Here is a 13,779-nt window from a genome sequence, read left to right as displayed (position 1 = left end):
GAACGTTTTTTATCCGGATGTGAAAATACTGCCCCCTACCCTAGAGAGGTTAAAGATTTTCTTTTTTTTAAATAACATGAAACAACTCAATATCGCCATCTGCCGGTCTTTGGGATAGAAAAAAATATGATTGATACGATCTAGTGTACGACATTGTATCTCAAAATTGCCAGGAGGAACATACAGACTGCAGGCATTCAAGTCAGTGAATGTTTGAAATGGAATTGAATTGTAAGTACATCTACATAGTGACCTACAGTACCAGTCAAAAGTTTGGACACACCTACTCATTCAAGGACTTTTCTATGGAACCATGTAGTAACCAAAAAAGTGTTAAACAAATCAAAATATAATTTAGATTTTTCAAAGTAGCCACCCTTTGCCTTAATGACAGCTTTGCACAATATTGGCATTCTCTCAACCAGCTTTTTTTCTTCATCTTTTAAAACTTCATTTAAATAGGCAAGTCAGTTAAGAACAAAATCTTATTTACAGTGACGACCTGCCAAAAGGCCTGCCAAAAGGATGGGGGCTGGGATTAAAAATATAACTAAATTAAATAAAAATATAGGACAAAACACACATCACGACAAGAGACAACACAACACTACATGAAGAGAGACCAAAGACGACAACATAGCATGGCAGCAACACATGAAAACACAGCATGGTAGCAACACATGACAACAGCTTAATTTCATTTCAATTAACTGGTGTGCCTTGTTAAAAGTTGGTGGAATTTCTTTCCTTCTTAATGCGTTTGAGCCAATCAGTTGTCTTGTAGGGTTGGCAAGGTAGGGTTGGTATACAGAAGATAGCCCTATTTGGTAAAAGACCAAGTCCATATTATGGCAAGAACAGCTCAAATAAGCAAAGCGAAACGACAGCCCATCATTACTTTAAAACATGAAGGTCAATCAATCTGGAAAATTTCAAGAACTTTTGAAGTTTCTTCAAGTGGAGTCTCAAAGACAATCAAGCGCTATGATGAAACTGGCTCTCATGAGGACACCACAGGAAAGGAAGACCCAGAGCTAGCTCTGCTGCAGAGGATAAATTCAGTAGTTAGCCTCAGAAATTGCCGCCCAAATAAATGCTTCAGAGTTCAAGTAACAGACACATCTCAACATCAACTGTTCAGAGGGGACTGCGTGAATCAGGCCTTCATGGTCGAATTGCTGCAAAGAAACCATTAATAAAGGACACCAATAAGAAGAGACTTGCTTGGGCCAAGAAACACGAGCAATGGACATTAGACATGTGGAGTCCAAAATTGAGATTTTTGGTTCCAACCGCTGCGTCTTTGTGAGACGCAGAGTAGGTGAACGGATGATCTCCGCATGTGTGGTTCCCACCGTGAAGCATAGAGGTGTGATGGTGTGGGGCTGGTGACACTGTCAGTGATTTATTTTGAATTCAAGGCCCACTTAACCAGCATTCTGCAGCAATACGCCATCCCATCTGGTTTGCGCTTAGTGGGACGATCATGTTTTTCAACAGGACAATGACCCAACACAGGCTGTGTAAAGGCTATTTGACCAAGAAGGAGAGTGATGGAGTGCTGAATCAGATTTCTTTTTTGTTGTCTTTAACTAGGCAAATCAGTTAAGAACAAATTCTTATTTACAATGACGGCCTACTCCGGCCAAACCCAGATGACCTCGCCTCCAATCACCCAACCTCAACCCAATTGAGATGGTTTGGGATGAGTTGGACTGCAAGGTGAAGGAAAAGCAGCAAACAAGTGCTCAGCATGTGGGAACTCCTTCAAGACTGTTGGAAAAGCATTACCGGTGAAGCTGGATGAGAGAATGCCAAGAGTGTACAAATCTGTCATCAAGGCAAAGGGTGGCTACTTTGAATAATCTAAAATATATTTTGATTTGTTTAACAATTTTTTTGGTTACTACATGATTCCATGTGTTATTTCATAGTTGATGTCTTCACTATTATTCTACAATGTAAAAATAAAGGAAAACCCTTGAACGAGTAGGCGTGTCCAAACTTTTGACTGGTACTGTACACATAGAAAATCAACAGTTGCGGGGAAAAAAGATGACGGCACATAACTCATGAGTGTAAAATAAATGATTTAATATACAATAGAAAACATGTGCAAAATATTCATGATCAGTATGCTTTGAGTATAATAAAATAGTGAAAGCCTGGCTTAAAGGAAAGAACGAACACTGGCTACCCCCAAGCCTCTTTCACCAAAACCATCTGGAGCACGAGATTGCAGGCAATACTGTCTGCTCCATCTTACATACAAGGAACAGTCATCCGTGCTATTTTAGAGCTTAAAAAAATGGTTTGCTACAATATGATACATTTCATAACATGACATTTAAGTTTTTTTTTTAAATTTAGAACACTTACATAGTTTACACAACATGTATATATAATAAAAAATTTAAAAAGGATAGTGATCCACTTTAAAATGACAGCTGGTGGGGACTTGATGGGACACAAACAGGATGTCATTCAACCAACTGCGTCATCTGGTGTCGGGGTCAATGGTGAGCAATGGTGGAGTTCAGTATGTCTGGCTTGCTCTTGGTGTTAGTGGCCTTGGAGAGGTCTCGCTGTGGACAAAGGTACAGAGATAAGCATAGATATTCCCTTCCCACCCAACATCAACAGGCTAGTATTCAGTAGGCACAAAACATTACAAAATATTTACAAAACAGAGTATAATGGGGATCTAAATTAGTAAATGCTATTTTCATGCAAAATATTTTGCTACAGCATATCCTAATGAACATGACCAAGGTGCAGTGGTAACAAATTGAGTAGCGACAAATAGCATTGGGCACTACCTCAGTTTTCATTTCACAGTAAATAAACACAAATCTAGAAAATATGCAATTCTGGTAATTGCACATTTCCCAAATACATTTTCATTCAAAAAGGCAGAAACAACCACAGTGACAGCCAGAGAAAGACTGAAGAAAGGGTATTAGGAGTGTGGTTGTAAAAAAGGTTACATCAGTAAATAGCAACACACAGCCTAGCCTGAGAGCCCTCAGAGGGTTTAGAAGGACACACTAACAAGGGTACACTACTGTTAGCCGGGAACATAATCAGGGATGAAGCATTTTAAAAATGTATCTTAGTGGTTAATGACATGCATACATTTGGATACAGGAATAATTATTTGATGTATATGGTTTTAGTTTAGGCAATTCACACATTCAAACAAACCTTGATTGAACCGATTCAATTACTGTGTTGATTAAGCCCGTCTAAAATCAGAATACATTTATCAATTAGCCACAATTCTCCACTCAAACCCCCCCTCATGGCGAGACCGTGTGTTGCTGCATAGAATCAGTAAAATGTGGAAAATAAGACACAGAAAAAACACATATTACCGCAAACTCGGAATAAGTGCTGGCGACAGAGTTAATGCTGAAGTTACGCTGTGGTCTAGCCAGGGTTTTAAACCCACCGCTCTGAAGAGGGACTCCAAGTCCGGTCACCTGGCCCATGTTCTCCTTGTTGCGCTCCTGCAGTCCCGCAAGAGGGGGCTTACTGCGACCCGGGGTCCGTACCGATGGGACCTGGATGGGGAGAACACAGAGAAAAGATGGATGAGGAGAAAAAGAAGCCTGAAATCCGAATTGATATATTCCATTTCCCCATCACTTCAACAATGGTGAAACAGAGCATCAGTTTGTATTCCAAGCTTGGGAACAGAAAACGCAACAGATCGTTCGCTTTGAGTGAATGTCAGGGTTTGGCCAAAAATTAGCATGTTACCCATACCAAATGACTGGTCTAAATTGAGAAAAGTAATTCAATAGCGTCTAAGTATACTGAACAAAAATACAGTGAGGGGAAAAAAGTATTTGATCCCCTGCTGATTTTGGACGTTTGCCCACTGACAAAGAAATGATCAGTCTATAATTTTAATGGTAGGTTTATTTGAACAGTGAGAGACAGAATAACAAAAAATTCCAGAAAAACGCATGTCAAAAATGTTATAAATTGATTTGCATTTTAATGAGGGAAATAAGTATTTGACCCCTCTGCAAACCATGACTTAGTACTTGGTGGCAAAACCCTTGTTGGCAATCACAGAGGTCAGACGTTTCTTGTAGTTGGCCACCAGGTTTGCACACATCTCAGGGATGATTTTGTCCCACTCCTCTTTGCAGATCTTCTCCAAGTCATTAAGGTTTTGAGGCTAACGTTTGGCAACTCGAACCTTCAGCTCCCTCCACAGATTTTCTATGGGATTAAGGTCTGGAGACTGGCTAAGCCACTACAGGACCTTAATGTTCTTCTTCTTGAGCCACTCCTTTGTTGCCTTGGCCGTGTGTTTTGGGTCATTGTCATGCTGGAATACCCATCCACGACCCATTTTCAATGCCCTGGCTGAGGAAAGGAGGTTCTCACCCAAGATTTGACAGTACATGGCCCCGTCCATCATCCCTTTGATGCGGTGAAGTTGTCCTGTCCCCTTAGCAGAAAAGCATAATGTTTCCACCTCCATGTTTGACTGTGGGGATGTTGTTCTTGGGGTCATAGGCAGCATTCCTCCTCCAAACACGGCAAGTTGAGTTGATGCCAAAGAGCTCCATTTTGGTCTCATCTGACCACAACACTTTCACCCAGTTGTCCTCTGAATCATTCAGATGTACATTGGCAAACTTCAGACGGACATGTATATGTGCTTTCTAGAGCAGGGGGACCTTGCGGGCGCTGCAGGATTTCAGTTCTTCACAGCGTAGTGTGTTACCAATTGTTTTCTTGATGACTATGGTCCCAGCTGCCTTGAGATCATTGACAAGATCCTCCCGTATAGTTCTGGGCTGATTCCTCACCGTTCTCATGCTCATTGCAACTCCACGAGGTGAGATCTTGCATGGAGCCCCAGGCCGAGGGAGATTGACAGTTCTTTTGTGTTTCTTCCATTTGCGAATAAATCGCACCGACTGTTGTCACCTTCTCACCAATCTGCTTGGCGATGGTCTTGTAGCCCATTCCAGCCTTGTGTAGGTCTACAATCTTGTCCCTGACATCCTTGGAGAGCTCTTTGGTCTTGGCCATGGTGGGGAGTTTGGAATCTGATTGATTGCTTCTGTGGACAGGTGTCTTTTATACAGGTAACAAGCTGAGATTAGGAGCACTCCCTTTAAGAGTGTGCTCCTAATCTCAGCTCGTTACCTGTATAAAAGACACCTGGGAGCCAGAAATCTTTCTGATTGAGAGGGGGTCAAATACATATTTCCCTCATTAAAATGCAAATCAATTTATAACATTTTTGACATGCGTTTTTCTGGATTTTTGTTATTCTGTCTCTCACTGTTCAAATAAACCTACCATTAAAATTATAGACTGATCATTTCTTTGTCAGTGGGCAAACGTACAAAATCAGCAGGGGATCAAATACTTTTTTGCCCTCACTGTATAAACGCAACTTTTAAAGTGTTGGTCCCATGTTTCATGAGCTGAAATAAAAGATCAAATAAATTGTCCATATGCACAAAAAGCTTATTTCTCTAAAAAAAAAAAAACTGTCACACAACACAATGCCACAGATGTCTCATGTTGAGGGAGCGTGCATTTGGCGCGCTGACTGCAGGAATGTCCACCAGAGCTGTTGCCAGAGAATTGAATGTTAATTTCTCTACCATAAGCTACCTCCAATGTCGTTTTAGAGAATTTGGCAATATGTCCAACTGGCCTCACAACCGCAGACCATGTGTAACCACGCCAGCCCAGGACCTCCACATCCAGATTTTTCATTAGGGTCTTGACCGGACTGCAGTTCTGCATCGAAACTGACTTCATTGGACAAATTCTCACCTTCTATGGCCACTGGCACGTTGGAGAAGTGTGCTCTTCACGGATGAATCCCGGTTTCAACTGTACCGGGCAGATGGCAGGCAGTGTGTGTTTATTCGCTTTGTGGGCGAGCAGATTGCTGATGTCAATGTTGTGATCAGAGTGCCCCATGGTGGAGGTGGGGTTATGGCAGGCATAAGCTACAGACAACGAACACAATTGCATTTTATCAATGGCAATTTGAATGCAGAGATACCGTGACGATTGTCATGCCATTCAGCTAGATAATGTTGCATGAATCGGTACACAATTCCTGAAAGCTGAAAATGTCCCAGTTCTTCCATGGACTGCATACTTACCAGACATGTCACCCATTGAGCATGTTTGGGATGCTCTGGATGGACGTGTACAACAGCGTGTTCCAGCTCCCGCCAATATCCAGAAACTTCACACAGCCATTGAAGTGGAGTGGGACAACATTCCACAATCAACAGCCTGATCAACTCTATGCGAAAGAAATGTGTCGCATTGCATGAGGCAAATGGTGGTCACACCTGATACTGACAGTTTTTCTAGGGTGTCTGTGACCAACAGATGCATATCTGTATTGCCAGTCATGCGAAATCCATAGACTACTGCCTAATTTATTTATTTCAATTGACTGATTTCCTCATGTGAACTGTAACTCTGTAAAATCTTTGAAATTGTTGCATTTATATATATTTTTTCAGTGTAGTTAGTTGTTGTGCAAACATGCTGCATTGACCTTGTTGACTGACAGAGCGGGGCGGGAGGGTGAGTGGCAGACAGTTCCGCCATAGGCTGAGCGCACGGTGCTGTTAGAGTTGGCACTAGAGAGGCTGGAGGTGGTGCCATTGAACTGGAGAAAACACAGACAGAGAGTTAGTTAGTGATGCCAAAAGCTCACGTTATTAATGCGCAACTCATTAAAACACAAGCCAGTGATTGTGTTAGCCTGGGTGTCCAGTCTTGTTTCTGCTTTAGCCACCTTTGTCATAAAAACGTAGGCAGTCCAGAAACAGACTGGATACCCAGGCTAAGATTGGGGCACGCAATTGTTCCATGAGTATGAAGGCTAGAAAGAGCAGCAGCAAAGTTACTGGAGTGGTACCTTCCGTGTTTTGCTGGGGGTAGTTGTGCCAAGGAATCTCCTTTTGGTAGGCGTCCGGACAGCTGTCCCATACAGCATATCCACCTCAATCTGCTTGCTCTTTTTCAGTTGCTGTTACAATAAAATATAGATCAAAGTATTGTAACAAAGTAAGCTTTCAGCTGCACAGACCTAACCCTAACTTGAGACAAGTGTGTAACAAATGATGATAGGTCCGGTTTCCCAGATCCAAATGAAACCTAATCCTGGACTGGAAAACACTGCTTTGGTCATGCTTCTTAGTCCAGGACTAGGTTTGATCTGGGTCCAGGTAAGAGGACCAATACTGTATCTCTCAAGTTAGGATTCTGCCCTCAAATGAGTAGACATGTCTTTACCCTCTCCAGTTTCTCATTCTCTTTCTTGATGTGGTGCAGCTCCCACTGCTCCTCTACAAACTGCAGGAACTTCTGTCCATTCACCAGGAACTCCCTGGCCTGATCCTGCTCCCACGCATCAATCTGAGCCTTCAGCTTCTTCTCAAGCTGGACAAACAAAACAAACATATAGGGATATAGCCAAGTGTTTTACAGTAGAGTATGTGTTTATATAGCATTATGTACAGCTGGTAAAAAAAAAAAAAAACTCAGAGCCTTGTCATGTTTGTATGTACAGTAGCTACCCCCCTAACAAGGGAATAATACAGACTCCTGTCTTTTTCAAAAGGATTTACCTTGGGCAGGCTTTTGTGGAGCTCTGCTTTCTGTTTCTCCTCTTTGAGCAGATTCCCTCCTCTGTTGGTGAACCTGGAGGGGTCTGTGGCTTTTTCCTGTGGGGATAAAAAGGTCATGCCAAGGGTTAAAACCTCCCAAGGTCGATGTCTGCGCCTCCTTGGAAATCTAAAAAAAAATGTGTTGGTCAATTTAAGCTAGATGTGTCCGCATTGGATGTGTCTCAATCTACTGCATCCGCATTTGGGGTGAAAAGTGACAGAGCGGTGTTTGTCAGACCATGAGACATACCGAAAATTGGTCTTTGCACAAAATCGTCTGTAGCATCCAAACGGTTTGGCCTAGAAACTATCATGACCCCTCTTTGGAACATTTTGCTCCACGACCCCCACAAGCGTCTTGGGACTCGTCTGAAGTCGGTACAGACGATCTGCCAACTTCTGTCTATACTGTCCGAACAGTTTGGGCTACACACTAATACCCCTGTGTAAAGGTGAGATTCTCAAAAACAAGTACGTCGGTTGTTTTGCTCTAGGACACCCACAGGCCTCACAGAAGACTCGTTTGAATGTCCCTCGGTACCGGTTGACATTTTAATGGAAGTCGAGTACCAGTCAAAAGTTTGGACACACCTACTCATTCTTTTTTTATTTTTACTATTTTCTACATTGTAGAATAGTATTGAAGCTATCAAAACTATGAAATAACACATGGAATCATGTAGTAACACACACAAAAAAAAAAAGTGTTAAAACAAATGTATTTTATATTTGAGATTCTTCAAAGTAGCCACCCTTTGCCTTGATGACAGCTTTGCACACTCTTGGCATTCTCTCAACCAGCTTCTTGAGGTAGTCACCTGGAATGCATTTCAATTAACAGGTGTGCCTTGTTAAAAGTTCATGAGTTTGAGCCAATCAGTTGTGTTGTGACGACAGTCCATCATTACTTTAAGACATGAAGGTCAGTCAATGCGGAAAATTTCAAGAACTTTTAAAGTTTCTTCAAATGCTGTCGCAACAACCATCAAGCGCTATATTGAAACTGGCTCTAATGAGGACTTCCACAGGAAAGGAAGACCCAGAGCTAAGTTCATTAGAGTTAACTGCACCTCAGATTGCAGCCCAAATAAATGCTTCACAGGGTTCAAGTAACAGACATCTCAACATCAACTGTTCACAGGAGACTGCGTGAATCAGGCCTTCATGGTCAAATTGCTGCAAAGAAACCACTACTAAAGGACACCAATAATAAGAAGAGACTTGCTTGGGCCAAGAAACACGAGCAATGGACATTGGACAGATTTCCACCGGTCTTTTGGTCTGATGAGTCCAAATGTAAGATTTTTGGTTCCAACCGCCGTGTCTTTGTGGGATGCAGAGCAGGTGAACGGTTGATCTCCGCATGTGTGGTTCCCACCGTGAAGCATGGAGGAGGTGGTGTGATGGTGCTTTACTGGTGACGTTGTCAGTAATTCATTTAGAATTCAAGGCACACTTAAACATCATGGCTACCACAGCATTCTGCAGCGATACGCCATCCCATCTGGTTTACGCTTTAGTAGGAATATCATTTGTTTTTCAACAGGACAATGACCCAACACACCTTCAGATTGTGAGGGTTATTTGTATGGGCTAATAGCAGTAAGGCACCTCAAAAAAATTGTTTGGATGAAACTGCCTAGGTAATTCAAAAATAAGCAATAAACGTTTTCTTAAAGTGAACTATTCCTTTAAAGCCCATAAAACAAATTAAAAAAGATGATTGCACTTGTCTTTTCCTACTAGCACCAACTTTGATGATAACGTCTTTATTGACAAAAATGTACGAACTACAACTGTGATATGTGTGATATGTCTCACCTAGCTATTTTAAGATGACTGCACTAACTGCAAGTCGCTCTGGATAAGAGCATCTGCTAAATGACTAAAATGTTTCCACGGTGCTTCTCCACTGCTAACCTCTAGTTCCAGGAAGAGTCTCCAGCTCTCCTCCCAGCTGTGAACCCCCTCAAACAGCTCCTTGTGTTCTTCATAGTGCTGCTTCAGCCTCAGGATCTCAGCTTCGTGCAGCCCCAACAGCTCCTCTGTAAAATCATCTGAAGGAGGGAAAAACAAATAATTAAATGCATTATTAAAATCAGGAAGTCACATTGAGAAAAAAAATTGCATTTTCAAAAGGGAAAACTAAATGCATAGATATGTGATTAATAAGTTAACAATCATAAAACACATTGTTCACAAGAAAGACTTCTGAGTCTTCATTTATTGATTGGTCTACCAAAGCTTGTGTTTTACCTGTAATCCAAACCCTAAAACCCAACTTACTGCTAAAATAGGGCACAAAGGCCTGTTGCTGATCACTGCTGAAGAAGCATTTCTCCCAGAGCCCTGCGATCTCTGAGCGGATGGCTTCAGTAACGTTTCGCATGTTCAGTCGTTTGAGCTCCATCAGTCGCCTGCCCTCTGCCTCTAACTGAGGTGTGAAAAAGAGAGAACAATTTGGTTCTTTGATTCTAACATTTTCTTGATTAATAGACAGACCTTGTTTAGAAACAGCTTTAGAATGCATGTAGACTACTGGAGACAATGGTGACTAGCCAGGGTACAAACCAGAGGGCTATACATACTACAAAGCAGGATCAATTAGATAACGTTTAATTTTTTTTAAACACCATAAACAACTATTGACTTTCTGGTTCATTAAGAAAGCTAAACTTAGATATGCGTTTTAAGTTGTTGAGTCAATTAGACCAAGCCCATTTCAAGCTCATCTTTCAATAAATAAATAAAAACAGTCATTTCAAAATATTTAGGAAAGTAAGGGGCATGGTCAACATTTGCTCATTGGGCTTTGGTCAAAATAAGTGCACTAGCACTAGAAAGGGATTAGGGTGCCATTTGGGACATAAGCTAAGAGTGTTCACTGACAGCATCCAGGTTCTTCTTCTTGGAGGCGACCATGTGTTCTGAGAAGAGCTCCCTCTCCTCCTGGGGCACCTGCAGTCTGTCCCACAGCTCCTGGATCTTCTCCCTGTGAGCCTCACACACCGCCTGGTTCTCTGCCTTCCTCTCCTCTAGCTAGACAGAACAACATAGACACGGGACGGTCAGTAAAGGAGCACTATGGAAATAGAAACGTTCCAGGAAGTCTGTATTGTCTTTACATGGGGCGCGACTGCAATAAAGACCTGGAACACGGCCAATGACAGATATTAGCAACAAAATGCAAATGAAGATATTTACATGATCTATAGTGAAGTGATAATGAACTGATACAGTAATGTAGAAATGGAATGCGTGTAGGTCGACTGGTTTTCTACTGTATTGTGGTGGTGAGCAGATCAACTTTGTTCATTCTGCACAGACATTGCAAAGTATCGCTCAAACTAAAACATTCACTATGATCTATAACATATTGGATTAGTTCCATTCTCACTTGGCCGAGGAGGAGTTTGAGTGAGGCGATGTTGTCTTTGGACAGGCAGAAGGCCTCCTGGTCCTCGCAGACGACGTCCTTCTCGAAGCTGGTCTCTGGCAGCTGGTCCAGGTCGTCCATGCACAGGATGATCTGCCTCTTGATGCCCACAAATTCAGCGTGCCGCCGCTCCTGGCCACAGACAGAGAGACACGCCGTTAGGGATCTCCTCAAATGTGTATATTAGTTTACATCAGTGTTTTCCCCCCAATATTATTTTCTTTAGGTGAGGTGCAGAATCAATGGCCAAACTTTTTTGGCTTTACTAGAACCAATTCAATTAATCATGACTCTAGATTAAAGACGGAGAGTAGTTGAATCAGCAAATAAGTGCCGGGCTAAACCAAAATGGCAGAACAAGCAGCAGCTCTCCAGGAGCAGGATTGAAGTATGGACCATCATTCACATCTACGTTCAAATAACATGTATTCTTTCAATTCCTTTGAGTATTTGATTGAGCCTGCATGATGTATCACATGGGGTTTGCGCCTTTGGGACTATTCCATTAGTTCCGTTGCGCCAGGTAAGCGCAATCAAGTGCAGCTACATTATATATTTTTTTACAAATACTACTGGTATGTGAATCCAGGGTCTGCTTTTATTACAAATCCCTATCCACCTTCTCTGTGGTCTGGCTGGCAATGCGCTGGCGGAAGCCGTCCAGCTGCTCCAGGGAGGGCACGGCGTTAGGGTCGAGGGCATAGGGGTCCGAACACAGAGTGTCACACAGGTCCTGGTCGCGCTCCGTCAAGGCCTTGAGCTGCTGCATCCTCTGGGTCCGCTCCTTCACCAACACCTCCACCTGGGTCCGGATCTCCTTCTCCTGCTGCAGTACGGTGACGCTCCGCTCCTCCTGGTGAGAGAAAAGGTATTGGGTGAAGTTGCCCGTAGACACTGCATTTCCCCCACTAATGGTTAAGGTGAGGATTGAGGAGGAGAAACTGATCCCAGATCTGTACCCAGGGAAGGCACCAGGGTTGGGGTTAAGACCCAGGCAGAATATTTATCCAAAGAAATCTTCAAATTCAAAAATGGACTTATCTAAACAGTCTGGAATGGCCTCATTCCCTTCTTTTCCATAATAGCCCTTTTTTTTTCTCCATCCACTCATCTTCAAGAAATGGACAGCAATAAGTCCATAAATCATAATAGTAAGCCTTTATCCTAGAAATATAATTACTAGAAAGGACAAAGCCAATCAGACCATGGCAATTTGAGTGGGACATCGATTTGAATCCCTATCCACCAGTCATTATATTTCTATGCGTTATGTCATTTGCATACTAGTAAAACTTTGCAGACCTTGTTAGAAACTGTTAGGATGCTTACCTCAAATGGGGGTAGCTGCAGTTCCAAGCACAGCGTATCCAGTTGTTTGCGACAAGCTTCGATGCTGCTCAACAGTCTGGTCCTAAGAGACTCCTCCTCTGTTATCATCATGTCTAACAAACCCTGTGAGAGATGTGCAGAAATGACTAGTCAGTCCACATATAGGAAGGAATACATACTTGTGAATTAGCTACATATAGAAATCTCACATTTAGCAGACTAAATAGATAGGCTACGTCACGCATACGCCCTAGCAACACACCCCTCAAAAGTAGGTTAGCTAGCTACTGTACTAGCTACTGACCAGGGCGTCGAGCTGCACTAAGGCCCTGGTGCAGAGCTAGCTAGTTAACTAGCTACAGCAGGTGCACAGACAGGTGTTACGGCTTTGATAATGTTGTTTCTTGGAGAATAATTACACTCTATGCTTGAGTGTCAATTTGTTCTGACTCACCTTGATGTGATTCTTGACCACATTGGTTCTCTGTAGTCTCTGGTCTTCTGGTATTCCTATCTCTTCCCAGATGTCCTTCAGGTGGCAGAGAGCTTTATTCAGGCAAGCCACAGACTCCGCTGCGAGCACCTCACTGGAATGGGCCGGGGACATATATAAAAAGGTTTAATTTTTGGACTGGCATGACTAGTTAAAGTTACTTGATTTTTCTGGACTGCTGCAAGTTGCAACGACAAGGGGCAGCACTGCAGCAGTAACGTTAGTGTCAATGTCGTCCTTCTATTGTAATTTATCAGTCTTTGAATTGATAGCAGCACACAGCAGTCCATCCTTCATACAGCTTTGCAGACGCACACAGTCGTTAACGTTACAGTATAGTACAATCAAATGTTATCTGTGGTATTACAGACAGTAACGTAAGCTAACGTGCTCGCAGCCGAGTCTGTGAATGACTAACGTTAGTCATTCCTGGCAAATTGACATCTAACGTTTGCTAAAATGTTGATTTAGCTAGCAAACTCATAATCTTCAGTAATCTTGCAGTTTTATTTCTAGATAGGTATAACGTTAGTCACAAAACACTGCTGCTGTTAAGTTAGCTAACAGCTAGCTTGACATTTCAATTCTGCATGCCAAATACAATACTTTTTACAAATACAATTCACTTGCCTCTTCCTCATCGTGAAGTCCCAGTAATTAAGTCAGTTGTGTTGTAGCAAAACTTCTCATAAATCCTCAGATCTCTGTCCTTCAGCTTTGCCTGTCTTAAGTCAAGCCGTTTCTGTCCGATTTAAAAATATGCATCAAATTGCGGTCTTCTTTCTCATTGGTTGAGGATGAACATTATGTCATCGTCTGGACATGGTGGTACCATTTGCGCATGC

At 42.4% G+C, this 13,779-nt stretch overlaps 1 protein-coding gene across 6 annotated transcripts; it reads right to left on the bottom strand.

The window, feature by feature from the left end:
* Positions 1–2,073: 2,073 nt before the first annotated feature.
* prc1b (protein regulator of cytokinesis 1b) lies at positions 2,074–13,737 on the bottom strand. 6 transcript variants are annotated; one of them, XM_082957523.1, is made up of 15 exons: positions 13,561–13,736; positions 12,896–13,024; positions 12,442–12,564; positions 11,732–11,965; positions 11,074–11,244; positions 10,566–10,715; positions 9,963–10,110; positions 9,597–9,733; positions 7,638–7,733; positions 7,303–7,449; positions 6,926–7,036; positions 6,560–6,673; positions 3,375–3,563; positions 3,205–3,245; positions 2,074–2,585 (listed from the first exon to the last, which is right to left on the bottom strand). In XM_082957523.1, exons 1-15 carry the CDS (start codon positions 13,573–13,575, stop codon positions 2,537–2,539), a joined length of 1,854 nt encoding a protein of 617 aa, XP_082813649.1. In that variant the 5' UTR covers positions 13,576–13,736; the 3' UTR covers positions 2,074–2,536.
* Between the last annotated feature and the right edge of the window lie 42 nt (positions 13,738–13,779).

The sequence above is a fragment of the Salmo salar genome, chromosome 11 (genome assembly GCF_965601325.2).
Source record: "Salmo salar chromosome 11, fSalSal1, whole genome shotgun sequence".
Lineage (NCBI taxonomy): Eukaryota > Metazoa > Chordata > Actinopteri > Salmoniformes > Salmonidae > Salmo > Salmo salar.
Note: the sequence above shows the minus strand (reverse complement) of the source record. Positions and strands in the feature narration are given on the sequence as shown.

Bases quoted from the DNA above. Each gene is read 5' to 3' on its own strand.
- prc1b (XM_082957523.1), bottom strand. The intron at 3,246-3,374 runs GTAATATGTGTT...TTCTGATTTTAG, and splicing joins GCACTTATTCCGAGTTTGCG to ACGGGCTTAATCAACACAGT. The intron at 2,586-3,204 runs GTTTGTTTGAAT...CTTTGTCCACAG, and splicing joins ATTGAATCGGTTCAATCAAG to CGAGACCTCTCCAAGGCCAC.